Source organism: Phalacrocorax carbo, chromosome 17, assembly GCF_963921805.1.
Source record: "Phalacrocorax carbo chromosome 17, bPhaCar2.1, whole genome shotgun sequence".
Classification (NCBI taxonomy): domain Eukaryota; kingdom Metazoa; phylum Chordata; class Aves; order Suliformes; family Phalacrocoracidae; genus Phalacrocorax; species Phalacrocorax carbo.
In genome coordinates this window covers 9,387,800-9,413,612 of record NC_087529.1, presented here as the reverse complement: position 1 = coordinate 9,413,612, position 25,813 = coordinate 9,387,800, and the positions used below count along the sequence as shown (strand labels likewise).

The 25,813-nt window shown below is 42.9% G+C and overlaps 1 protein-coding gene across 8 annotated transcripts in view; it reads left to right on the top strand.

Moving 5' to 3' along the window:
• The window catches only part of COL26A1 (collagen type XXVI alpha 1 chain), a 196,430-nt gene that overhangs the window by 53,977 nt on the left and 116,640 nt on the right, over window positions 1-25,813 (top strand). For 5 of the 8 annotated variants that reach the window (XM_064468207.1, XM_064468200.1, XM_064468202.1 and 2 more), the window contains one exon: window positions 20,797-20,862. The exons of the other annotated variants lie outside the window; for them this stretch is intronic. In XM_064468207.1, the coding sequence (XP_064324277.1) occupies window positions 20,797-20,862 (66 nt within the window). The remainder of the gene's footprint in view (window positions 1-20,796; window positions 20,863-25,813) is intronic. 8 annotated transcript variants of the gene reach the window in all.

The window sequence follows — 25,813 nt, the reverse complement described above, 5'->3', positions numbered from 1 at the left end:
GCAGCAGTATTGACACTAGTGGTGTGCACAGCACCTCAAGCTGTCCAGAGGTATCAGTTCTAAAATGGAAGTATTTACTTGCTCCTTATGTTAATTTTTAATGTTAGTGTCACGTGGAATTGTAAGTAAAAGAGGCTGAAGAGAGTGTGTTAGGGCTTTGTGGCAACCCGATCTAAAGCCTTTTTTGTACTCGTCCCTTTCAGCACTCTCTCCTTCTACAAATCCGGTTTCTCTGAGAGGGTGGGGTGCTTACATCTGTGTGGGTCCTTCCTGGAAACAGCAGACAAAAGAAAACAGAAAACTAAACTGAAACAAAACAAAAACAGTGCAGTTACGAAGCCACAGCGAATTAGCAGGGTAGAACCTCAAAATGTTTCTTCTTTTTTTGGTATTAGTTAGATTTCTCCTCAATATTTCATTTTATTTGTATGTGCAGCTGGTGCTTTTGATGTTGATGTGAGGGTAGATATGATTGAAGGCAGATTGGACCTGCACTCTTTTTAACTTGCCTTCTTGCTGGGTTGTAAATGCTCTGATTCTGACAGTCACTATTGTTCTCCATGTGTCAGCAGAATTGCAGCTACAGTGGTTCTAAGCTTCCACTTCAAGATGTCTCCTGTTTCCAGAGACTGAAGTAAAAATTTTTCTTTTCCCAACAGGCCCTGGAATAGTAAGGTTGCATTTTCATGAGTAGGACTAAGCCAGGAGATAATGTGGATTGATTGAGCTCACAGAGCAGTTTTGGGAGTTGTGTGTGCATGGGCATGGCTGTGGGGTCCTTTCTTCAGACTGATGGTCTGGTTTGCATCTTGAGGCTTGAGAGAGAAAAATCTATTGATTCTTCTTTAATCCCCACCGAGCAGGGTTGATACTTGTGCTCCTTTTTTGTGCTGTTCTGGAACAGTGTCTTTGGGGGAGCCAGTGTAGCCTATCTGGAGGAGGCATTATTTTTACTAGCTGTCCTTTTATGAGGCCTTCCTTGCCCTTTTTTGATTTATTTCTTTTAGCATTTTATGAGGGAAGATAGGATGGTGGGAGGTTGAACCAAGGAAACCAAGTGGAATAACTTGCAATCATTCAAAGGCTGCACTGCAGCTATTTCCGACATGCATACTTCCTTGTTATCTCCCAAATGGCAGGTCAACTTTTCCTTTTTGCAAAGGAAATGGTCCAGTGTGGATGTCTAGCTCCAAATGATAACAGAATCCTGATGAGATTGGCTTGCTGTAACACGCCTTCAATGCGAAAACTCCCCTTCTACAGTAACATGCTGTGCTCTGATAGAGCAAGCTGTTAAATGCAATTTGATTATTACAGAGTGTCTTGACCCTTGGCTAATAAGTTTAGCTTGAGAAAGTAACCACTTAACTGTCACCAGCTGGCAGGCACCTACATTAATGCTGAAGACTGCAAATTGTTTAGATTTAAATTATCTTGGGAATTTAACTCTTGCGTTGTAGCTGATAAAGAGCAGCATCGTCTGGAGGAAGCCCAGCTCTAGAAGTGGGTGGAGATTTTGCTACTCAGTGGGCTACTAATTTACTGAGGTGGGCACGGCTGCTTCCAATCTGGTTCTTTTGTTAAGTTGATGCTGCTTGGCGCTCTCCCCCCTTCCCTTCATCGCTTTCCCCTCACCCAAAGGTATGTCAACATTTGAAAGGTCTCAAATTCCTTTGTTGTTGTTGTAGAACTGTGACCAGCTAGTTGAGTAGATAGTTAAAAGTCACCAGTTGTACCAGGGCTTCCCAGAGGGTTTCTTGCAACTTTCTTGGATGGAGAAAAAGACTTGATGCAAACAAGCCTGGTGAATTTAACTGTCAGTAGATGCTAATTTTTATTTTCCAGTTTCAGGGGTTTTTTTTGTTTTGTTTAAACTGGAGCCCAAGCCTAGGACAGGAAATGAATCCACTGAGCCACCCAGTCTGCCGACTGCTGATATAAAGAACATATGGACGAGGGCAGTGCAGAGGTGAAGTGGTTTAGCTATTGCAATCATGCATCAAGCTGATTGATTTGAATCCAAGATGATGCTGACATTTCAACTCAGCCTTTTTTCTATATGGCTCAAAGTTCAAAGGCAAGTGTAATCTCTTGAGAGAGGAAAAGTGTCCCTAGCAAGTTCAGGGGCTCAGCACTACCCTAGAGCTCTCCAGCTAGGCAAGGTCTTATTTCACTTTACAAATCTAACATAGATTTCTTTCTTTGGGACAGTAGCCAGTATCCTATTTACCCCAGAAGCAGATTGATGGTAGACAGTTTAGCTGTTTAGGCAGCTCCAAGAGTAACCTTAGCACCTCTAAAGTGATGCCATTGTGATTCCAAGCTTACTTTTTTTCTTTTCGTAAGAATATGAGTAGGATGGGAAATTTGAGCAGCCTTGTTCAAGTAATGGTTTAATTTTGAGAACTTACCTACTCCCCCCCATTTCAGTTCTTGGACTACTTTTATCTACTTTTAGTAACTATTATTTGTATCTTGTCATCCTGACATTTTTCAAACCTCCTAGATTCTCATGTGTTCACAATTTTCAAAGCAGTGTAAGAAAATGAGGACTTTCCTCTCGGTATAATACAGTGTAAAAAAACCCTCTCCTGTTTTTTTACTGCTGGTTCACAAAGTTTCTTGGTCTCAGGAGGAGAGATGTAGAGTAGCACTGCCAGGAAAATCTTAAACTAGCAAATGCAATTATGATAAAAAATTTGATGAGGCTGTGAGAATGATCATCAAAACTAGAGACATGAAAGTTTGAAAGCTCATTAAAGTACTGTAGAAGGAAGGGTGTTCAGAGTGGTGTGGATGGGACCTCACTTCTCTAGGTCTTGGTTTGTTCCCCTGTGAACCATTAAACACAGAACTGTCAATCTATGTGAAAATACAATGTGAAGGTTATGGAGTAACATTTCCCATAATATCACAGTAGTTCTCCTCAGGAGTTGAGCTTGTGTGAGTGTGGTTTTGTGTTTTTTTTTTTTCCTTTGGTCAAGTACTTCAGTTCCTTCTTGTTCCTCCCTCTTCCTTGTAGCCACTGTTTGGAAGCAAGTGAGTTAGGTCTGTGCATCACATACTGTGAGTAGCAGAGTTCTTTGCCACTGAGCATTTTTCATCTTGCCCTTAGAAACTGAAAAAATGTAAGAGAAGGCAGTGGGAGTCAAGAGAGGCATTGCACCACCTGTTCCTCTTGCTGTTAAATCCTGGTATAGTGATGTTTTCCCACTTCAGCAGAGTCTAACTCCTGTCATGATCAAAGCAAAAGCTTCCATTTGAATAGTGAAATTCTCCCAGAGGTGGTTATCTCGGTGCTCTCTGGTCAGCAGAGCAGTTCTACACTGCAAATGTGTGGCAGACTGAGGCACCTTCCTTTCAAGTTTGGATCTAGCACAGATCTTTGCCTGTATGTAGTTATCTGCTAGAGACTGGGTCAGCTCCTTTAGTGAAATGTGTTCATTTTGAGACCTTTTGTTTCAAAGTCCAATATTTCGTTCCACCTAGCAAACTTGCTTCCCAAAATATCTTCTCATTCCAAAGTTTAATGTTTGTTATATATATGTGAATTATGTGAATACATGTTATAGACTTTTAAGTGCAACCTGAATTTGCTAATAATCTCCTAGTTATTAAAGCAAGTACATAAGTAGGAAGTAAAATGCGGTAATTAACTCTGTAAACTTACCATCGAATATATTTAATGAAAAACCATCAAAATGGTGATCACCCTTGATGGAAATGCTGATGCGTGAAAGCAGCTTTCTGAGTAATGCTGCTTGTGTACCTATAGTACCCGGGTGTTGGATAGTTTCTACCCTGATATTTTCTCCCACAGCATATGCCTCCTGCTCCTCCATATATTATACCTCCTTCTGCTTGTATTTCTGGTGGCCTCTTCAATACAAGGCAGAAGGTCCACCACCAGAAGTTTCCCAAGCTACTCTATGATGTGTCACCCAATTCCTATCTGCTCCCATCACCATGCTGACCATTCAGCAGCCTTTGGCTTCAGGCTTCACGTCTGTGTCACCCTTGATCAAATTTTCTGAGGAGTTCCTGGAGTGTGTGGTCACTATTGGAAGAATATACAGCCTGCTGAGAGTGCTTTCTGGCATCAGTGCTCTGTGACTACTTGAACAATTTCTAAATGTTCATCATCTCTTTTGATACACAGTAAAAAAAAAAAAAAAATCCCTGTCAGATTCCCAAAGACTTTGACACTGCATTCCAGCATCTGAGTAGTTTAATTTTTTTGGACATTTTTAATCTGAACAGGGAGAATTTTATTCAGCACCTAATGTCAAAATATTTGGAGTGCTAAATATTTGCAGATGTTACCTTAACATAATTAGAAAAGTCATATCTTGTACTGCTAGATTGTCCCAAATTTTAGTTCCCATCAAATTACTGTGGTATGTAGAGTATCTTTTTATTTTGATAAGCTATTTGTTTGCTTTCCCAAATATATTGGATGTCTTCTGTTTCTCTTAGCTGTATATTTCTTAATTCACAAGTGACAGACCCACCTATTTATAGTTAATGGCTTTCCTAATAATTTGCTTTATTTGTAACTGGGAGTGGACCTAACCTTACCTTGGGTAGGGCTAACGCAGGACCAAGCTGCGGGGCTCTGTTACCTGCTCTGCCCGGATCATTCGCACGATGCTGGCAGGATTCTGCCAATTGCTGTCAAAAGAGACAAGCATGTGGGGCTTCTTTAACAACTTTTGCCTGTCCGTAGATGCTGGTATAACTAATTGATAGGCATGTTTTATGGGAAGTGGAGGGGTGCAGCAGGTTGGAGCTGAGAAGGAAGCCCTGGGTAGTTGACTAGAACTTCTGAGCTTCTACTGCTGTAGTAAAGCAGGTTGTGCCATTACACAGAACAGATGCTAGTGGCGAGGTATGGCTCTTCCAGTGGTGCTGCTTCCTAAAGAAGTTTCCCCTTCGTCTTCTATGCAACTGTCTTTAGTGTATGAAAACAAGCAGAGTAGCAATCGTGATCCTGGCATTGCTGGAAAGACCAAAAATGGTGAATTACTAGAATAGATGGTCTATGAAATTGGGCAGGGTCTTAATTTTTGCCTGTTAGAGATGGCATGGGTTGGTTCTGCCTTGAAGCTGGGAGTCTCTTGAGGTTCTTTTTATCTGTTCCAGTGACGGAGCAGGTAAGTGCTGACAAGCTGGGCTGTGTTAAGGGTAACTGTTGTCAAAAACAGTCAATCGGTGACTGGAGCTGCCATTGGCAATGCTGGTTTCATTGAATCCTGCTTTGAGTACTTGTGATTGTATGAAGAACATAAAGAGTAGTAATCCTGAAGCACTCAGCAAAGCAGATAAACAATTAGGAAAAGGTCTGCAGAAAGAAATTGCTTTCATCAGGGAGTTATAATGTGTTGATCATAGGAGTAGATGAGTGAAATTTGCAGGATGCTGCTGGTAAGGAGGTCAGCCAAGGGGACACAGTGCTCCCTCCAAACTCTGCTGTGAGCCTGTAAAGAGGGTGTGAGGAGGCCTGGAAAAGGTGGACCTTTGATTTCAGTAGTTGGTTACTGAATGGCGAATGCTGCCAATTCTTGTTCATCTGTAGTGCTAGTGTGTTTTTAGCAGATTAGGACTTCCTGATGGGATCAGTTTGATCAGCCAGGAGAATAGAAGCATGGAAGTCTTGAGCACTGCACCAAAGATTCAGTGATTGTGGACCTGAGAGCCTTTGAGTAGTATGTTCTATTAGACTTATATAAGTACCCTTAGACGCACCTCTCATAGCTGGTTAGTTAGGTATTGAAACTTTTGCATCCAGGTGAGCTCTTGAATTACTTGGGAATAGAACTTAGAGGCATGGGTTCTGAAGAGCCCATACAACCTTTTGACAGTGTCGTCTTCCTTTCATAATCCTTGCTGCCTCCTTCAACCCTATGCTTTTAACTTGCTATTTTCTCATGTAGATGTTCCCTTCAGAGCTCCTGCCTTCCCCCAAAATAATCACTTATTGCCCATTCATCCTCACAGCAATGAAACTCTTATTTGCTTAAGGCCTTAGAAGGGACTTGTTTTTTCCCATATGTAAGACTCGCATTATTACTGCTGCTGGGATAATAAACCTACACTGTGAACTTCTAAATCTGCTCAGGAATTGGAAAGGATTTCAAAAGACAGCTGAATTCCTTATTCTCTGCCCTCCTCTTTTTTTTTTTTTAAGTCCTTGAGGGTCACATTGTTCAATGGGTTTAGAGTTCAGGTCTGGTTTGGGGTTTTTTCATATATTTGGGCTTGTCAGACTTCTGAAATCTTGCAGCAGAAGGATTGCCTAAGAAATACAGAGATTGCCTTGCTTTCATCAGGTTTAGAAATGCTTCTGACATAGAAGTAATTCTGCTTTTACTGCAGGGAGCTGCAATAACTATCACTAGTCCATGCTAAACTAATCCCGAGGTGGACAGTTGTCAGCTCAGAGGGTAGTGAATGGACAAGATGGACATGATACTTCTTAAAATTTTATATATTTAATTTGGTAAGCCACAGAGTGCAGGATGATCTCTCTGAAAACCTGTCCTCAGAGGCTGTCCTAGCATGAGTTGTACGAAATGTACTACTGCCCTTTTGGAGAAGCTTCAAAAGTGTATAATTATGGGATAGCTAAGGTGGGTGTTTATAACTTGGGGAGATACCCCATGTGGCGTATTTGGTACTTTCACAGGTGGCTGGGCTCTGTGAGAAGGCTGGATCCTTTGATTTCCAGTGTCCAGACCTGGAGGCATCTTCTGATGGCTGCTAGTTTATGCCACCTGCCTTCCTAACCTTTGTGGGATGGGTTGATGTAGCTGGTACATTAAGAATAGAGGAATGATGACCTTGAAGAAGCAATTTTGTGTAAACATACCAGACTGCTTCTGCTATTAAGAGTCATCTGAAAATAGCCAGAAGGTTGGAAGACTTAACTAAGCCATCAGTTCTGTTCAGGATAAGGACTTTGGACTGAATGCAGTGTACAGTGGAAAGTTCATGCAGCTGCTGCCAGTGTAGTGTTCTCCTTTGTTAAAAAAGAGGATGTGGCACCTTATGCTGTCATTCCTGCAAACGTAGTTAGTACCAAAATCATGAAAAACATTCTCCTTAAAACTCCAACCTATTTTTCTTTTCTACAGCAATTGCTGTCAGAGATGGTGAAAGAAGGGTGGGGTTGTGTTTAGGACAAAAGCTAGCTGTTTTTGGAGTGCATGCTACGCTGTCAGTCACATATGAAAGTATTAAATGATAGGAATAATTCCTAACTGGTGTCCACTGTTTGTTTTGATGCCTTTCAAGTGAATTCTAGATAACAATGGAAGAAGAATTAAACCACTAACTGAAGTTGTATCTGAACTTTCTTGCTGCTGCAATAACTAATTTGATTTTTTTCCCCCCCAGGAATAGGACATGAGGCTTAGGCCTTTAATATGAAATGCCTACAGTTGGAAGGGGTGGCAATGAAGAGGAATATTACCTTTCCTTCACTAAATTTGTAAGGCTATTGCCCATTTAACAATCTGGTTTGTGTTTAATTTTTGTGTGTAACACTTACGGAATTACAGCTCCCTTCCTATTGCTTTTTAAGGCTGTAGTTATGAAACGTGTGGACTTAATGTTGTTGTCAGTGTTGAATGGGATGGTGCCTTGAGGAAGAACTTATTGAATTTCTTCCTGGAGAATAAACAGCCAAGTAATCTGTGGTATGCAGAATGCCATCTCTTTTCTTAGGTACTTTATTTACTTTTAATTAGCCTGGATATCTGGCCCTAGCAGCAGTGGAGATTTGTGCAGATATGAATGTTGGTGAAGATAAGGGGGAGATGAGGGAATCATTCCTGGTTTTCATCCCTAGATATAACTTTCACCTCTGGAGTGTGACTCTGGGTGGGTTCAGAGTCCTGCTGCTATTTCTTATTTCTGTCTTGTCACATACTGGAGGAGAGACGAGAACATACTTTGCACCACATAGTTCTAAGATTCCAGTGCAGAGCTGTTTTAATAATGAGTTGTCACTTTGCATGGGTGGTGGAGGAATATCTCGTACTGCTGAGGTTTAAAGACATGAGTAAAGGAAATTCCTTAAGACGGGAGACTTCATTGCCAGCTTTCCACAGTCAGCAGATATACAGGCCGATGTACTCTTTTTGCAAAGAGTTTTCTGATAATTTTCAACAAAACTGTTGGTAGTGCAAGCTGTTTGCATGTGTAAGTGGCAAGAAGGGTATAAGGTGTTGCAAGACAGGGAAAGGGCTGAAGAAGGCTGTAGAGTATACAGGGAGCAGTGCAGCTGGTAGCAAGCTGAACTGGAACCAAGCTTTGGGGTGAGGCAAATACAGATCTTTCTATTTCTACCTTAGAGACTTTTGCCTCTTTTCTTTTTTTAATGTAGGTTTTTCACTAAATGAGTTAATGCAATTGGTACAATAACATTTGTATTTTCTGTGATAACTAATTAGATTGGTTAGCTTTGGTTACCAGCTAGCGTAGTTAGTAGGTGCATGTTATATATGCAAAACTGAAAATAGCATCAGTACAGAAGAGCTTTTCTAAAAATAACATAATAGGTAGTCATTAAGGGCAAACTCATGTTTTTAAAAAATGGAACAAGAAGTAGGTATAGACTCATTCTGATGACTACATGCATGTGATTACAAAGAGTAGGAAACATCTAATCCGTTCCTAAACAAGAGTAGCATTGCAAGATATCCTGACCGGCACTGCAGCATAAAGTTTACTTGTTGAATGCATCTTTAGCAACATTACAGTTCCTAATTAAATAAAGGCTGGGAAAAACTTGCTTGTTTACTTTCTGAAGCAATCAGCTATGATTCTACATATCATGAACTAGATTTCAAACATTTAATGAAAGACTTCATCAAAACGTGTTAGAGTGAAACATCAGCATTCAAACAGGTTTAGTAGGTCCCTCAGCCACCAAAACGGGAAAGACATCAAGGAATGGCTCTAAAAATCCCCTATCATGAAGTTCTTTAAAGTCTGATAAATTCTATTTTGGACTTATAACATATGCTTCTTGCTCGGCCTCCTGATTTGTCTCCTCCTTGGATAATGTATCCAAATCCACAAGTAACATGCAAGTTTGCATTTCATTTTGAGCCCAGCAGGCATACGGCAATGAGGTTACAAGACCTTTCCAAGTGAGCCTGGAGGGACTTGTTGGCTAGAGTTTGGATTTCTGGCAAGCAGCTTACTCCAGCTCTCTTCTGTAATAAACTCAGGGTTCAGTCCCTGGCCTCTTATAGATACTGAGCACTGTTGCGTGTCTCTGGATAATCAGTCACTGGAAAGGCACAGATGTTTCAGGATGCGTAGCAATGGGTGCAGCATATAAGAAAGGCAACATCAGGGTCACACTACAGATGCAACCACATCTTACATGTGTTCTTTCTTCACAAGAAAATTCTTGTAACATTTGCGGTTTTCTGGTTGCTAATACCATCAAATGAATAATGCAAAAACTAATAATGCGTATGACTTATTTGCTGTTCATTAAGCCTTGCAGTGCCATGGATGGCTGATGCATCTACTGGAGGCAGATCCAACAGAAGAGCATTACAGGGCCCAAGGCAGTAGCTTGAACTCTAACGAAGTCAGAGGATTATAGATATACAGGACTAGAAGATGTCCTAGTCCTTACCTGGTTGTGGAGATATTAAGAGATGGTTGAAGAAATCCCTGCATTTTTTTTTCTTTTCCTGTAAGTGAAACACTCCTTGTTACAGAAGCGTAAAAGAGAAGAACATAGACCCAGTGAGGATTCGGAATTTTCTGTTTAATTTGTTTGTAAATGATGACATTTGTAGCAGTAATGCTAAAGAAATCTCTGGTGTGTATCCACTGTGGAAAGTGCAGGGGCCTTATTGATTGCTAGGTGATCCTTCGTTTTAAAAACCTTGAGGAGCACTCATGGCAGATGGGCTTTAATTAGAGTAATTCCTGCTGCTAGTGACTATGCCAAATGTGGCTCCCCGTATCAAGCGCTGGAGGTTTCTGTTGAAGGCGTTGGGTCTTGCTGTCATGGAAAGAGCATTTTCTACAGACCAAGCTGTAGAAACTGCTGTGGTACCATTGAGACACTGATGGAAATTGTGAATTATCTTGGTTAATTAGTTCTTCTCCAGTGGCCAGTTTGAGCGATAGTCACAAACTGTTGCTGTTGTCAGCAAGTGTGTTTTAGCTTCAGTGGTAGATGTCTGTGCTCATGTAACAAAGGTTCTGGTTTTCTCTTTACTGATGGTTAGAGCTGTTAAATCCATATGGCTCATAGTACTTGCATAGTGATGGCTCCAAATGCTGCAGTTAGTTGTATTGCTGCAGGGCTTTGCACTGTAAAATATTATAGCCCATTAAATAAGGGGAACAGGCTACTCCTAAACTTGGCTTATTTGATCTTTTCAAACTTCCCCTCAAGTGATTAAGCAAACAGTGGCTTTTCAAGCATTCTCCAGTTGTATTTTCTGCTAAACACATCTCCCAGTGTGATCTGCCACAGATGCTTTGAACACTGTCCTTCTGCTGTGTACTTGCTAGTCCTTGTGGAAACATAAATAAGCAGTTATTTCTATTGCATCTAGACTGTCTGGGTGGGATGCAGAGGATGAGTATCGGTTTATGTTTAACATAAACTTGAAGATTCTTGCTTTTGTCTTAATATTAGCACTCACAGCAAGACAGCAGCTTTTTATTAGCTACACAGGAAAATAAACCATTCTCCTTGCTGTGTGAGTAGTTCAAGTTTGTTTATAGTATGATATGTTTGTACAAAGGTATCATTCTTGTCCTGTGCCTGTCTTGGGGAAGCAGAATGACTACTAGCAGTGGTAATTAGGATGATAACCATAAAACTCTAAGCTCTTTACATAACAGTATAAGTAACAAGATCCTTCATACACTTAGTTGGGAACATGAATGAACATTTAGATGACTCTCTGTTCATGTCTAGTGGCAGACTTTTCTGGAATGAGGGTCCTTGGACACTCAGTACCAGTCACCTAGACCTGGACAACTGTGAATACTATAAACTCTGGAATATAAACCTTCACCCTGGAATCTGTTTTTGCTACCAGTTCAGCTGTGTTAAGCTTTGGTCTTTGGTTTAAGCAGGAGAGAGAGATGAAAAGTAACTTTCACTCTTCAAACTCATTAAAAGCTGTCAGAAGAAAGAGAAGGCTGTGTTCCTGAAGGTATATCATAAGCTGATTATTTCAGTCCTTTGTCCTTGGAGTTGTGATGATCCCAGAGTGAGTACGTATCCTTTTTCCAATCCATATGGTTTTGTACCTCCTCCATATCTCAAATCAGCAGAAACTCGGATCTTCACCTGGCTTTTTATGGCAGCTTGTAGAACTGTAAATGCGAATACGCTCTGACAGCAAACCCTAAATCAACCTTTGGTCACTGCAAGCTGGAATGATTTGAAAACCTGTGTAACCTTTTGACCAAACCTGGGCTGATGTTCAATATTTTTAACAAGAACTGAATCCAGAACAGCTCTGATGACTTCAGGTTTTCATTATAAGCCAGCTGTAGACCCTAATGTATGCTCAGGTTGGGACAGAGGATATAATGGGTCAGCTGCATCATTTGAGCAGGAATGTGTTCAAATCCTGTGAGCAATGGCGTTCTCACCACTGCTCTTTACTTATCTGGCACGGAAAAGCAGTGGCTGCTTTCTTCTCCTTTTCACACACTGCTCATGAGCATCAGCTATCTCAGGGCAGTCTTTGCCAGCATCTGTCATGGCTTTCCTTTGCTCTCCAGCTCTCACCATGACGCTGAACGGTGTGACGCTGCGGGCTGCTCCCTGTGAATAATCAGTGTAGCTCTGCATAAACCCTGCATTGCAATAGAGTGCTGGGTTTGTTGGTCCAGGTTTGAGTCCCTGTGCATGTGATTTGAAATGCACCTAAACCATTGATGTGGAACTGGGGAGCTGTGTGTTAAATTCCTTGTTCTTGGCACAGATCCTGGTGTGACTTGATGTCACATCAGTGTGGATTGATCCAGGTGGAGATGTGATAGCTCTGCATCTGCATTAACCAGCTGAATAGAATCGAGCTTTAGTTTGGGTGCAATAATCAGCCTCTTATCTGGCCCTATTAGTGTAGTAGTATGGGTCCTCTCCTGTTTGCTATTAGGTGAAATGGTTCTGTGTTTCTGAGTGGGTACTGGAAGAGCTAAGTAGTAATCATCAAGTTGGTTTTTTTGGTTTTTTTTTCCTTACTAATACAGATGACAGAGTAGAGTTGGACCACTTAGGGATATATATGTAAGAAAAATAGTATAACAAAACTGCGGGACCTGTATGGAAGTTGAAGGTGACTATTTTAAAACACATAAATAGGTTGATTCTACCCACTCACATTCTGGTAACCATGAGCACTTGTGTGGTCTGGAATGGATTACTTGTGTGACATGGAGAAAAGGGGACAGTGGTTGTCAAGTCCTGTGTCTTTTGGGTCTTTCCTGACTGGTGATGACAGCTGGATTTTGGACAGTCTTTTATGCCTTTTTAGATGTCAACAATAGTTATGATGTATCATTTTGACTTATCCTTTCGTCCTCTATAACTCTTATCCAAGGCTGCTGGCCATTGTCTTTGACCTTTTTGCGGATATCTTGAGGGCTATAGTCTGTCTTCCCATTGAGATAACAGGAAGAGGCATGGCATGTGCTGTGTGGTGTAATCTTTCACGTGTATTTCATTCTTACCAATGTTTAAGTTTCTGTCAAAAAAACAGTTGGCAGTTGGACTAGGTGATCACTGTAGGTCTCTTCCAACTGGGACTATGGTATTTAAAAAAAAGAAAGTCTCCGTGTGTGACATACCTGTGCGTTTTGAGATGTGTGTTACAGATTCTGTGTTCCACTCAATGCTCCTACAGACCCAGGTTTCTCTTTAGGATCTCTGGGTTGCCTTGGATGTGACAGCACAGGAGTTTCTCTGTGCTTACTGCCATAAAGACAGTTTTGATGTGCACTGAGGCATCCTCTCGTGTGCTCTGATCCTAGCTCTTGCTCCTCCATGGCTGGCTCTGGCAACCCATGTGTCCGTGTTTACAATGCCAGTGACGACAAACCCAAAAACACCCCTCCTGAACACCAAACGATGTTTTGTTTTGGGTGCACAGGGTTTTTTTCCCCCCATTTCAAAGTCTAAATTCGACTTCATTGATGCAATAGGATGCTTCAGGCCACACTCTCCAGGGCTGTGATTGCAGCCCTTATCACCATGGGGTTAATTCCTTTAGTAAGGGTGGCTGGTGCATGTTAACTACATTGTGGTTCCAGCTTTTGTAGCCTCAGGATTTATGTCTCAATGGTGAGAATACGCCGGTATTTGTTGTTATCCCACGTGAGACCCACAGGCTTATTTTACTATATTTAGATAACTGGTTTATCATATGGGCATACAGCAGGGTCTAGTGTGTCTGTAGCTGTCAATCTCCGTAGGCATACGGTAGAAGTTTTTATTGCCCTTGCTTATCTGGCTGTCCTTCACTGTGTTAATATGAACCATACCAAATAAAGCTGCCTGAGAATTGAAGATTATCTACGGTATTCATCACTTTTAGGAAGGGGAGTTGGTTTAATGTTGGCTTTTAGCATTTGCTAGGCCTTGTCTCCTTGACAGAAAACAACAGACTAAAACGATTACCAAGAACAGCTGCTTAGAAGGGGCTTTGGATATTTTTTCCGCTTTTGCTGACCTGAACCACAGCAATTATAAGTTCTGGTTATTGTAAACTTACCACAGAACACAAGGCATACCTTAAAATGATGTCATGTCTAGACACACAATTCAGGTATAAATTATGGAGAGAAAGTAGCTTGTTCAGTGGTTAAACTGTAAAAATTTAACAAGATATTTCTGTGTCTCTAGCCTTTACTCTTGCATACGTATTTCTTTACCTCTTACCAGGAGAATTCTGTGACTGCCTCTTAATTTTTTTTGTTGGGAGATGGAATTTCCTCCCTGTTCTCCATTTCATTTCCTACTTTTGCGTTGCTGGGTCTCAAGGGAAGCAGTGTAGTCATCTACTTAGAGCCCAGAACTAGAGAGGAAGACTCTTGGGTCCAGTCATGACTCAGGCAAGGTCACGCAAGGGACGATATATGGCAACCTTTTCAAAAACTGGCTTGCTATTTTGGGTTACTTTGTTTTACGGGGTGGTAGGGGAAAGAGAAGAACTCCACGGTGATGCCCAGATTCTTGATTTTCAGAAGTAGTCACTATTTACAGTCTCAGCAACATCCTTGGTGTCCCTAGTGGGGTTCTGTGGGCCTTACCTTTCAGGCTAAGTTGGACCCTATATACAGCAGGCTTGTCTATTTGGTTATGCTAGTTGTATTTCTGTCTAGAGTCTCTGCTGCTACTGTGTGTGTGAATGGTGGAGTGTAGCTAAGGTGTTATGGGCAATCTCATACCTGGGGACCTTGCAACCTCGGAGGATGGCTCTTGCAGGTGCTGCACAGAACAGTACATGCATCAGTCACTTGTGTCCTGTCCACCAGCAATTATTTAGCCAAAACTCCACTGCTTCATAGGGACTACTTCCCTGCTAATAAGGGTCTAGCTAGTTTATTGACTTGTATTAAAATACACAGTTCCCCATACTTGGCCTAGGCTTAATTTCATGATGAGATCGGAATTGTTGGCTTACCACCTGGTGTAATCTATACCCTTCAGGTACCTGCTATGAAATGCAGACTTTGGAGATGGAAGAGGCCCGTTGGGTTAACAACCCAGTGCAGGACTATTCTCTATAGCATATTCTGTTGTGCTTTTCCTGGCCTAATTACACAGTCCTCATGTGAAGGAATTTGGCAAGAATATTCTTCTGTTTTAAGTGGTTTTTGGTCTCAAGTTCTCCTAGCTTTTTCAGTCTTCTCCATTATAGCATGCTGCCATCTAGAATTCCTTTTCTCTGTCCATGTAGGTGCCTATTGCAGACTTTGCCTCCAGGTCCAGATATGGTGCTTCTACTCACCGGAAGAGCACCTTGCTCTTCCCAGATACCTGCTCTGCTGTGTGTCCCCTTGAGGGCAAGGCTTCTGCTTCAGGCCAATAACTGCGTCTGGATCTAACTCTTATCATACCTGGCCTTTCCGATTTTTTTTTTTTAAAACCCATAATCACATTAGTTTGTTTCCTGGAAGCTGTCTACACTGCAGGTGTCTGGAGATAACTTTTGATGTTTTGCAAGCAGACATGGCAGTTGATGGTATAGAAGTTGCTTTGTTCTTGTTGCCATAGAGACAGTTTTGAAAAACTATTTCACTCTGTTTTCAGTGCATGCAGCAATGCTCTTGCTTCTAAAGGGGCAGCTGTGTCTCCAGTCTCACTAACTCAAAATGTCCATGCTGGCAGTTAGCATGCTGGGAAGGGGAGACTCTTTTTTTTGGTATCCACAAACTTAGGTGGGCAAGCCCTAAGCCTTGATTCACTCCCACACACCTGGCTTTTTGATAATACAGCAGTCAAGTCAACATTCCTGTATGCCATGTAGATGTCAGATCTGTTCTGGAACCATGACTTTCCTGTCCTGACCTGATGTTTTTGATCAGAAAGTCCCAATTTGTCGGGGCCCTTTTGGCTTTTCAGGATCATAGCCAGACCTGTTTCATTTGCGTTTACATCAAGTTTGTCCTGGCCCCTTTGTCCCTACCAGCAGGGAATAATGTTTTTGCTGCCCTGTTGCCCTGTACTTGCGCCCTGCTATGCTGCTGTTGGCAAAGCATTATATGGAAGGTGAACACAGCATGCAACTTGCAAGGTGCCCAATGTTCTGAGACCGGTTCGTGTGCTGTGCAGAGTGCGGTTAGGTGACAAGTCTTGTGATACTTACAAATGAACTGCACTACAAATTGTTATAATATCTTCAGAGATCGATAAACAAAATGATTGTGTGCAGCAAGGCCATGAAGTAGATAATTCCACTGAAATACTTTGTTGTATTAAGAGTACTCAAGCAATTAACATTTCCACTGTACCCTTCCGATCCACTGCATAGGCTGAGATGGCCTAAGGGTCCTTTTTCGGCTTTTGATTGAGTGATTGTTTTTTGTACGTAGATGTATGTCTTTTTTTTTTTTCTTAAATGGCTATTAAACATAGGAGGCGAGTGTTATTACAGCTCAAAATGCTGTCAGCCAAAGTTTGTCCTCACTCCTGCTTCTAGGATATCCACTTGCAGTGTCCCAGTCTTCCCCTGTTCATGGCTTTTTAGAGGTACTTTTTCTTTTGTGAGACTTGACCAGTTCAAGTGCAAACAGATGGAAAGCAGCAGACATCCAGCTCCATAGCAGCACCCTGGCCAGGGTCTTAACTCATCTGAAGTGTTTGGTGCTCAGGGACAGGGGCTACAGCCAGGAATTGTGTAGCCTGGGGCAGGATGTTGTAGATTCTTCCATGTGTTGTCCCCCACTATCCCTACATCTTTTCTTCTCGCCTTATGTCCCATTTCATCCCATCTTTCCAAGTCTGCAACCTGGTTTCATGTTCTCGTTTGCCCAGGTGGAGCTTGCTTCATTTCCTGGCATATAGAGATGTCCCTCTCCTGGCTGATCCAAGGGCAGGAAGTTCCAGACGCAGCTGGCACTTGTCCGCTCCCTGGGCTGATGGGGACAGGGAGCAGAGGCTGGTGGTGCGCGGGAGCTCTAAGAAAGTTATGGAGAAAGGGTGCTTCAGGCAAGAGTCGTCCTGACACCCTGGTCTGTTTTATGGCTTTTAGGAAATGCTCTGCAGTAGAGGAACAGTTTCTTTAGATAATGGATTCTGGTCTTGCTTCTGAGTATCTGTTGTAAAAGCCATCTTCTTTTGTTTCTGGAGTGGCTACTTCAAATGCCCACAAGACAAAAGCAAACCTTTTTGCGCCCTAATTAGCACAGGACACGGCCCATTAGTGACAATCCTGCCTAGTGGGGCTGGTTTTGAGCCCATGGGTCAGGCCATTGCCTCAGGTGTAAGGCTGCCAGCAGAGGCTTGCCCGTGTCCTGGCTATGTGCTAACAAGGAGGATTCTCCAATGAGAGCACCGTGGGTGTTTCTCATGTATAGTTATCATCATGAAACTTAGTCAGGGTTGATGTGAGCCTCCTTCAAACAAGTGTCATCTGGAAGTTTGCAAATCCCGTTGTCCCTGGGAAAATTAACTTGCTCCGAAGTGCTGAAGTGATGCAGGAAGCAAAACTTCAGACTGTTCTGGAATGTTGAACTGTGTGGAAGTTGGAGAGTTTTCCCGCTTCTACTCCATGTGGAGTAACTTAGCTTTTTCAGCACCTTAAGGGCATTGACATACATCCAGGGAAGGGAAAGTAGGAGAAATGCAAGAAATGAAAATGTGAACCAGAGCTGCTTAGGCAGAGACTGTGGCCTGGATATGAGATTCCCTTTTGCTTCAGATTTTATAGGATTTTTTTATGAGAAAGGGAAGGGATATGATCTCTGGGGAGAACACACCTATTCTGCAGCTTTCTACTCAGAGATGGCCTTTAGCAAGTGTGTGTGTGTACAGATAATCTCTTAATATAAGTTCTGCTTCACATTAAGCTCTTAACCACATCTCTTTAAGCATTATCACTAGGAGTTCTGCAGCAAGGGTTTTGTTTAATTTTAGAAGAAATAGCCTCTCTAGGAACTTTAACAAATAAGTCTGGGTAGCTATGGGGTTAGCTGCTTCTCACTCACACATTGTAGTTGTGAACTAAACGTGCATGGTAGAAGTAAAGCAGTGAATGGAGTCTGATATAAAACCTGCTGTGATGCTGATCTTGAATAGATGGTTGTGTTGCTTAACACAGAATAACATTTTCTCTTGGTATAAGGTTGTACATATACATAGTAAAACACGTGGTATCTGTGGATATGCCTTTTTGTTGCATCTATGCTCACAGATTTTCATGTTCCCTGTTTGTGTGATGGCTGACAACCCACTTTGGCATTTTGTGTCACCTCATTGTATGACTCTGTAGGGCTATGCTACTGTTTTCTGAGCAGTGCTCTTAGCCATACCAATAAGCCAGGCTATGAATGCTGTGAAGATAGACTGTATAATATTTTTTTTTTTATAATCGCTGCTAGCTCCTGAAGTGGAGCTTTGAGTGACTGGTGACAGACCTGCACTAAGTTTGGAAGCAAATGCAAATTATTTCAGAGAAAATCTTTTTCACAGAGCAAGCCTCTGCTGGCTGGGGAGGAAGGATCAGATATATTCACCTAGGTTTTCTCATCTAGCCAGCTTCACATTCCTTTCTCTCCTTCTCTCTTATGCTTCTGTTTCTTTTCTATTTCTTTTTTTTCCCCCCAGACCCATTGTTCCTGTTCTTGTACAGTGGTTAAGGCGCAGCCCAGGTCAGGGACAGGCAAAGCACACAATTTTGGGGTGACGGGCTGATGTGGGCTCCTGATTCCCAGCCTCAGCTGCTGTTCTATGCCCAGTCTTTGGCTCACAGCAGCTCCCACCAGTGCCATCATCCACAACTGCTTCAGGGTGTCAGTAAGATGTCCCTGTCCACAGGGTCAGGTATTCCAAGCTTCTCTGCTTGTACTCTGCACTTGTTTGCTCCCTTCTTCTGCATTGTTAACAGGGAATAATCACATAGCACCCTGGGCTTCCCTAGGAACTGGGACCTAATTGTTTCCTCTCATCTCCCTGGCATGATACCACAAACCTCAGATGCTGTGGACAGATTTTTGTTCTGTATGTGTTATAGGAGAGCAGCAATACCTGGAGAAGGCTCTCTGCAGCTGGTACTAACCTGAATTTCACCCATGCTGCCAAGATGGTTGGCATCTCCACCTCATCTGCTACCTTCCTCCAGGTTTCCAGAGTTGCAAAGGCTGCTCTCCTGTGCCTGCCCCTTCAGGTTCAGGGAAGATGAGTGAACTGTCATAGCTATCAAACTGAGACTGCAGTGGTTTGGAGTCTCTGGCTCTAACTGTTCTCCACTTGCTCCTTGTGGAAAGGAACTAGAGGGTAAATCCTGCAGTATCTTCTCTCCTGTCCCTCAACCACCTGAGGAAGGCATCTTCTGTGCATGCTTTCTGCAGCTGCCTTCCCTGGAGGGCTTTATGTAAATGCAGGAGGCCTGTTGGCCTGTGAGAAGGAAAGTGATACTTTGGAAATTGCTAGGCTCCAGGATTTAACCCTTTAGCTTCTGGAGCTCAAAAGCACTGACTGCTTCAACGTGCCCAGTAGTCCTTACTTCCCAAGTGTCCCACAACTGAGCTGTGGGCTTCTGGGCTAGTGCAAGGCAGCCCCTTTCCTTCTCTGGATCCTTAGGATCCCACCTATGCAGGTGAAAAATCAGCACGAAACAACCCAGCAAGAAAAGGAGGTGAGAGCAAGGGCCTGAACACTGAAAAGGGAAAATTTGGGAGTGGCTCACTCCCCTCCCCACCTTTCCTAAAGCTCAGCAGCACTCATGGAGCTGGAATGGGGGCTGCATTTATCAAATTCCTGTCTGCAACAGCAATGCAGTTGTTTTAGATTAGTGTACAAATAGACATTAGTGTAATACATCTGTTGTTAATCCACATCTTGGTAGAAAAGAGATGCCAACACATCATTTATTAGCCACGTCGATCCTATAATGTCCTTTCTTTTGTCTTTTGAGTATGTAATAGGTTCCAGGATGTCTTTTATTTCATTGTATACCACATTTCCTCTTGTCTAACATAGCAGGACATAATGCGTTCCAGGATGTAATTTATGCCATTTTGGAACTGGACACCATACAATGTATTCTGAACTTTTTCTGAAAATCTTCAGTGTGTTAGTTGTGCTCTGCTCACAGGTTAGTCTTTGCAGAATTGATGGGTAGAAAGAGCAGGAAACTAGTAGGAAGAAAAGCAATTTATTCTTAGTCCAAGGTAAACTGGAGGATCATCAGGAACTCTGGATGCTGATATGGCAGGCTGTAACACTTACCCCCTTGGTTTATTTAGAAAGTTGGACGGGAAAGTGGTAGCCCACCTTAAGAGCCTCCTTGACTGCTTGTATAAGAAGACCCTGATAGTCTCAGAGGAAGTCTACTTAAAGGTACCAGTCAAGGAGTAGCTGTGATTGATACATCTCTCCTTTTCTGTGGAAATTGAGGGCTGCTGCTGGAGTCTGTTTATCTGATTCTGTCAAAACTCTGTGCCAGCCCTAGGTGAAAGAATGAAAACTCCCTAACTGGCTTTTCCCTTGTTTAATGATGTTAATGGGTTTTGAGAAGCGGATGACATTCACAGGTGATGAGGGAAGCAGGGACACAAGGCCTGCTGAAAGTTGGGGAGGTTGGCGGTAGTTTGCTTGTGGTATGATCATGTGGGGAGGAATTGGCAGTAGCCGCTTGCGTGATAGCTTCGGCAGGATTCTATTCCTTTTGCTTTTGTTTGTCTTTGTCATGCATTAAAATCCCACCCAGAATGATGGAAGCCCAGTCCTACATATCCTCACCGCTGTTATCCAAATGTCAGCTTTGGCCTGTGCCAGATGTTCACCGTGTGGTGGAGTAGGACACTGGAGCAATAGACTAGTCCAGGGGGACAGCATAGGATTTCAAATTAGCTTCTGTGAGGAGGAAGAAACATCATGAGCAGGACCTTTGAGTTTTAGGTTAGACCAACGGTTGCTCTAAACCAGTGGAAAGGTTTTTGAAGAGAAAATATTTTGGCAAAATAAAATATTTTCCCCTCTTTTCTTTTTGTTGTTGTGGTGGTATGGGTGGGTGGTTTGTTTGGTTTGGGTTTTTTTGTTGTTGGGTTTTTTTGTCTTGTTTTGTTTCATTGCAGGATCTCACAGGAGACAATTTACCTTGCGCTCTCCCAGCTTCCCTGCTTTGTACCCCATTCTGTCTGGTATGTGTCTGGCTTCTGATGTATCAGTCTTGAGGATTGAGAACTGTATGGGAATAACGACAGTGTTAGCTGCAGCCCTGAGTTCTTGCTTTATCAGAACTTTTTCTTTAGTATGTGCTGGTTTTAAGCACATGAACAGTACAGGGACTTTGTGAATAGGTTGCTAGGGGTAACCAAGACGTAAGACCAGAGGGAATAAAGTTAATAAAGTAAATTGCTGACTCGGAGCAGCCTGATAACTCAGATGGGTGAGTTCTTAGGCTTGACATCATGTTTTTCTCCTTTGCTCCCTCTCTGCCCCACATCAGCTGCCTCTCGCTTGCAGGCACTCTCATTCATAAGTCCATAGTTTAGTTAAATCCAATACGGTGTCATCCCATTAGCACACAAGTCTCCTGTGCCAGGATCTCTTGTTTCCTGGTCTCCAGAGAACTGCATGTTAAAACATTTTTGAAAAGGCAAACTGTTGTAGAAATGACAAGCTCTTATCCCTCTCCAAACAGCTCAGCACCACTCTTCTGTAAGAAGAGATATGGCAGAATATGAAATAGCAAACAGCACAGACGCCAGTCAAGCAATTAATTTTCTTGTCAAGGCATAGCAAAACTGGAGGATAGGAAGGGGGGAAGAATGCAGAGTTACTTGTTGTGAATAGTACCCTTGGGTCTGTATTGTGCTACAGAACAGAGCCCTCAACCCAAAGACCTTACTGTCTGCTTTAATTAAAAGATCACAAAATTAAGGCAGCTGTGAGATTGTGTTTTTGCGTATGAACGGTCTTGGGATCAGTGTCAGAGGACATGAGCACAGCCAAAATTTTTGCGTGGTTCAAAAGATGTTCAGAACTTTTACCACTGTTGAGATCGGCTCTGGTTGCATTAGAGTGGATAAAGCTACGAGAGCACAGCTCAGCAGGTAGATTGTGCTCGAGAAGAACCTTATCTAAGAGTAAGTTTTTCTGTTAATGTTCTGATGCATATGGAGGTTTACACTTTCCTTTTGAAGCATCTGATTCCAGCCCTTTTCAAAAACTCGTTCTCCCTGGCACTTCCTATTGGCAGTTATCTTGCTGGCTAGTACCTGAGGCAGGTAGTTGCTGTTGAGGGCCTAGATAGCCACACTTTGTCCTCCTACCATAAAATTTAAGAGATCTTTAGGAGGAATGGTGTGTGCCTGTACACAAAGGAGGTAGGAAAAGCAAGCACCAGCATGCTCTACATGCTGTACAAGTTGGGACACTGAGGGATAATGTTCCTCAGGTGACTTTCCTGTGGTTAACGAACAGGTAATCAGTAGAAGATACTGGTACTTCTCAGCTCTGTGCTTCAGTCCAGTTTGTATTTTCTTTCACTGGAACAGAAATGGCAAATACCTGAGTGATGGAAGCGGCTTTGGTCACCCAAAATTATCCCCCCCTTTTTTTTTCTCTAGGGCAAGCCAACTTTCTGTAGTACTGCTGATAGTCTAGTGAAATAGGCCTGGCCTGGATTTCTGTGCCCCTCAGCACTGCACGTTTGGGGCATGTGTTGCCCCAAACACTTGGCCTCTGAGCTAATTGGCTTTCCTGGGGTCCAGGTAAAACTTGGCTTATGGTTCACAGCCAGTCCTTGGTTCATCATTGGCTCTTCTTGCTCTAACATTGTCTTTACAGAAATATACTCTGGTTCAGTGGCTTATAACTGCCAAGTGAGCCACTTCCTAGACTGTGTGCACTCCTGTCTGGTCCCTGCCTGCAGAAGGTTGCAATTATTTCCTTGCTCTTTCAGAGTGTTCATTACGTTGCTCCACATGCCTTCATATGGTAAAGGATGCTGTAGTTCTAACAAGCTTGGCTGGAATTCCTTCCTGGCAAATGCTTCCCCTGACTTGAAACTGTGCAGTGAGACCAAGGAGTCATCTTTGTCTTTTGCTGTGGGGTGGCAGTGCTGGGTGCTGGTCACTGAGCTCTGTCCCCTGCGTCACTGCTCAAGCAGGTATCTGTGCATGTGTGAAGGGGAGGGAGGAAAATACTTTTATTTTCACCATGCAGCCAGTGTCCCCAGTTCAACGAGTGCTAGGAATGTGCTGTTCCCGTGGTGATCTCTGGGCCAGTCACTGCCGATGTCGCTGGTGACATGACTTCCAAGACCACTGTAGGACTGGGGCAATGGGTTAAGAAGAGTATTTATAACTAAGCATGGCAAGCACCAGTTGGTACAGAGTTGTACAGGCAAATGCAGCATGAAGTGAAGGAGCAGGATGTGTGTGTAGGGAAGTGTAGGTAAAGCAATCAAGACTAGAGACTCTTAAAATACCTTGAAGGTTGATTTTCCTCTTGTACTTTCTCAGGTGAAGCTGGTGCACTTTCAGGTACTCTTTTTACTTGCACATCCGATGGTCCAGCATGTTAAATTTGGTTCCTTTCTACCCCTGAAGCCACTGGAGCTGCTCTGAATTTACACCAGCAGAGCTGAAGTCAGGCTTAAAGTAGATATGAAACTTGGCAAGCTGTGCAGTCAGGAATTGGCTTTGTGGAGGCCAGGCGCGACTGCAGATCTGTGCGCTTCTGCCGTTCTGCATATCTAGTCAGAGAGGAGGTTTAAAGGGGAGTTAGAAAAAAGGAGAAGTCATGGTGTGATGCAGTGTTTTGGCACCACTGAGTTATTTTGCTTAATAGTTTGGAGATGATTTAATCTCTGAGATAATTAAATTGAAGGTGTCATTTCAAAAGATAACGTCTGTATGAGCTCTGTTAGGTTTGGCATAAGCTTCAGCTTGTTTTGTAGGGATTAAGGGATTTTCTTGTGTGGAACATGGAGGAGGAAAGGCAGGGCAAGCTTGATGGTATTTATTTCCACCCTTTCTTGCTATAAAATAAACTGACATAATGCAGAGCAAGAAAGCAGCCCCTGTGACCTCAAGTGGGTCAGAGCAAAATACTCCCCTGGGCTTTAATGTAGCTTCTGACAGTGAAATGGTTTAGATAAGTCCCACATTCATGTGCCCACTCCTGTGACCTGCCAAGGGATAGAAATTGGTCTGTGAAACAGCCCAGGGGGCTTAGGAGAAGGTACATCGCATTGTGAGCTCTGCAGGGACTGTTCTTCCAGGTGTGTGGTCCCAGTGTCCAGTGCTACTCTGCAGGAACTGCTGGGCTCCCAGAAGGGTGCTGTCCTCTCTGCCGCTTATTTTGGCTGGAAAGTCTTTGTACCTGTAGCCAACATGGTTTGCAACTTGCCCTGTGCCTTTTCTCTAAGAGGAGAAACAGCTGTGTCTGGCACCTCTCTGCTACCCCCCAAAAGAGAAACCTCCCTGGCCAGTGTTGGGGAAAACTCAGTTTGTCTTCCCTGCAGGAACGTGCTAATCCTTGTGCTTTGGGTACATGTCTCCTCCAGAGCTATGTGTGATGTGGTGGGCTTACCCAGCCGAAGTTTAACATTTAGCCTTCTGGTATGTGACCTACAGGTGATGGAAACACGTGTTCCAGAAACTAGGTACCAGCCTGCTCCTGTAGAGCCTGTTGCATGGTCGGAGGGAGCCAGCCTGTAGTTCTCAGCCAAAATCTCTGTGAGTTGGCAGGAAGCCCCCGGTTACACGCATCAGTGCTCTGCTCCATCCTGCCGTGCCCCAAAACCTCTCTGTTAGAGGGGTGTAGCCATGGGGAGCCGGGCTGGCAGGGAGGGGACGGATCCCCACTGGCAGAGCATCTGTCTTAGTCAAGATCTCCCCCGACTGTCCTTAAAGAAGCCCCCTCAGCCCATGCCCTGCTCGGCAGTGGGCTCATGCAGTAACAGCTTGGTAGCAGATTTCCTTCTCTTTGAACACTGTATTGTTAGTAATATTTTACCTGTTTGCTGGATGCTGCATTTAGTTCTCCTGGCCTTGATGCTCTGCTACCACTGGTTTAACACCAGCTGGGTGACCATCGAAGAAGAAAGGCTGTATGTAATGTGTGTGAATGTATTTTTTTTTTACTTCAGCTCTGATGTGAAAAGAAAAGTCAAGTCTGGGCAGTTGAGTGGTGTGGCTTGTGATATATACCAGTTTATGCAGAAGTTGGCAGGGAATTTTTTTTTCCTTACTAGCAGGAGAAGCAAGGGGACTTGGGACCCCCTTCTGGTGAATTACTTAGAAAAACAGCCAACATTTAAAATTACAGGTTTGGAATTGAACTATAAATTCCAGTGAAGCAAAAGATCCATGAATAATATGTCTTTAGGCTGAAGTATAATTTGTTTGTGTCTTTTAAGCAGTAGAAAGGAAACAGGATATAATTCCTATTAGTAATGTATATATTTTCCTCAAGCAAGGAGCCAGCTGTCCAATGGAAAGTTTGTGTTTGCTCCATAAATGTTTTTAACTGTTTGGTTGTTTTGGGTTTGTTTTCCAATGGTACATGGAGATTTAATTTCTCTTGGTTCAGCTGATTTGACATGTTGCTTCCAGTCTGGGATTGCGTATCCTCTGCAGAGTAGCTCATCTTTTCAGTGTGACTGTGTCATCAGTTACAACAGATTTGACACGAGATGTAGAAATCAAGTTTGTCTATTTGTTCTGATTAGCATCTTGGGAATTATCACATCAGACTTAAAAAAGAGTTGCTACTGTCTTTGCTAACGACTCGAACCTGACTGAACTGTTCTGTGATTTGGAAAAGTCTGATGAAACATGAGAAGGTATTTTTACAAGGGTTTTTTTGCATTTCTCGCATTGTGTTGAAGAGAGTGTAATCATAGAGCAGTTTTAGTTTTCTTTTTTTTTTATCAGGGCCACATGATTTTGCTAGTGCCAATAGAAGTCTGAGTGAAATGGACCAAAGCTGTTGGATTCACTTCTGTTTGAGACAGAAATTGCCACAGATCCCTTCCGCAGAAAGGTTTAAGGCACTTTTGGTGCCCTTCGGTGTTTGCCCTTAGAGCGAGCAGAGGTGGACACTAGCTGAGGAATTCTGAGTTTATCTGATTTCCTTTTA